This window comes from Gregarina niphandrodes (genome assembly GCF_000223845.1).
Source record: "Gregarina niphandrodes unplaced genomic scaffold scaffold00013, whole genome shotgun sequence".
Classification (NCBI taxonomy): domain Eukaryota; phylum Apicomplexa; class Conoidasida; order Eugregarinorida; family Gregarinidae; genus Gregarina; species Gregarina niphandrodes.
The window spans coordinates 26,547-26,919 of NW_011645783.1; the positions used below are offsets into that span (position 1 = coordinate 26,547).

Below are 373 nucleotides of genomic sequence, written 5' to 3' on the forward strand. Positions count from 1 at the left end.
TCTTGGGAGTCAACGGGGCCTTGCCCGTAGGCGGAGTCTTGGGTGCTAATGGAGCCTTACCCATTGGTGGAGGCTTGGGAGTCAGTGGAGCCTTACTCAGCAACGGAGGCTTGGGAGTCAATGGAGCCTTGGCCGTAGGAGGAGTCTTCGGAGTCGCTGGAGCCTCGGCCGTCGGAGGAGTCTTGGGAGTCAATGGGGCCTTGGCCGTAGGCGGAGTCTTGGGTGCCAATGGAGCCTTACCCATTGGTGGAGGCTTGGGAGCAGTGGAGCCTTACTCAGCAACGGAGGCTTGGGAGTCAATGGAGCCTTGGCCGTAGGAGGAGTCTTCGGAGTCGCTGGAGCCTCGGCCGTCGGAGGAGTCTTGGGAGTCAAT

The 373-nt window shown here is 61.1% G+C and overlaps 1 protein-coding gene across 1 annotated transcript; it reads right to left on the reverse strand.

Annotated features, from left to right (window-relative positions):
- Positions 1-96: 96 nt before the first annotated feature.
- GNI_073620 (hypothetical protein) lies at positions 97-244 on the reverse strand (the record flags this gene model as incomplete). The annotated part of the gene is made up of 1 exon (XM_011132112.1): positions 97-244. A coding segment is annotated over one exon (148 nt), but the record flags the coding sequence as incomplete, so codon positions are not given.
- Positions 245-373: the final 129 nt, after the last annotated feature.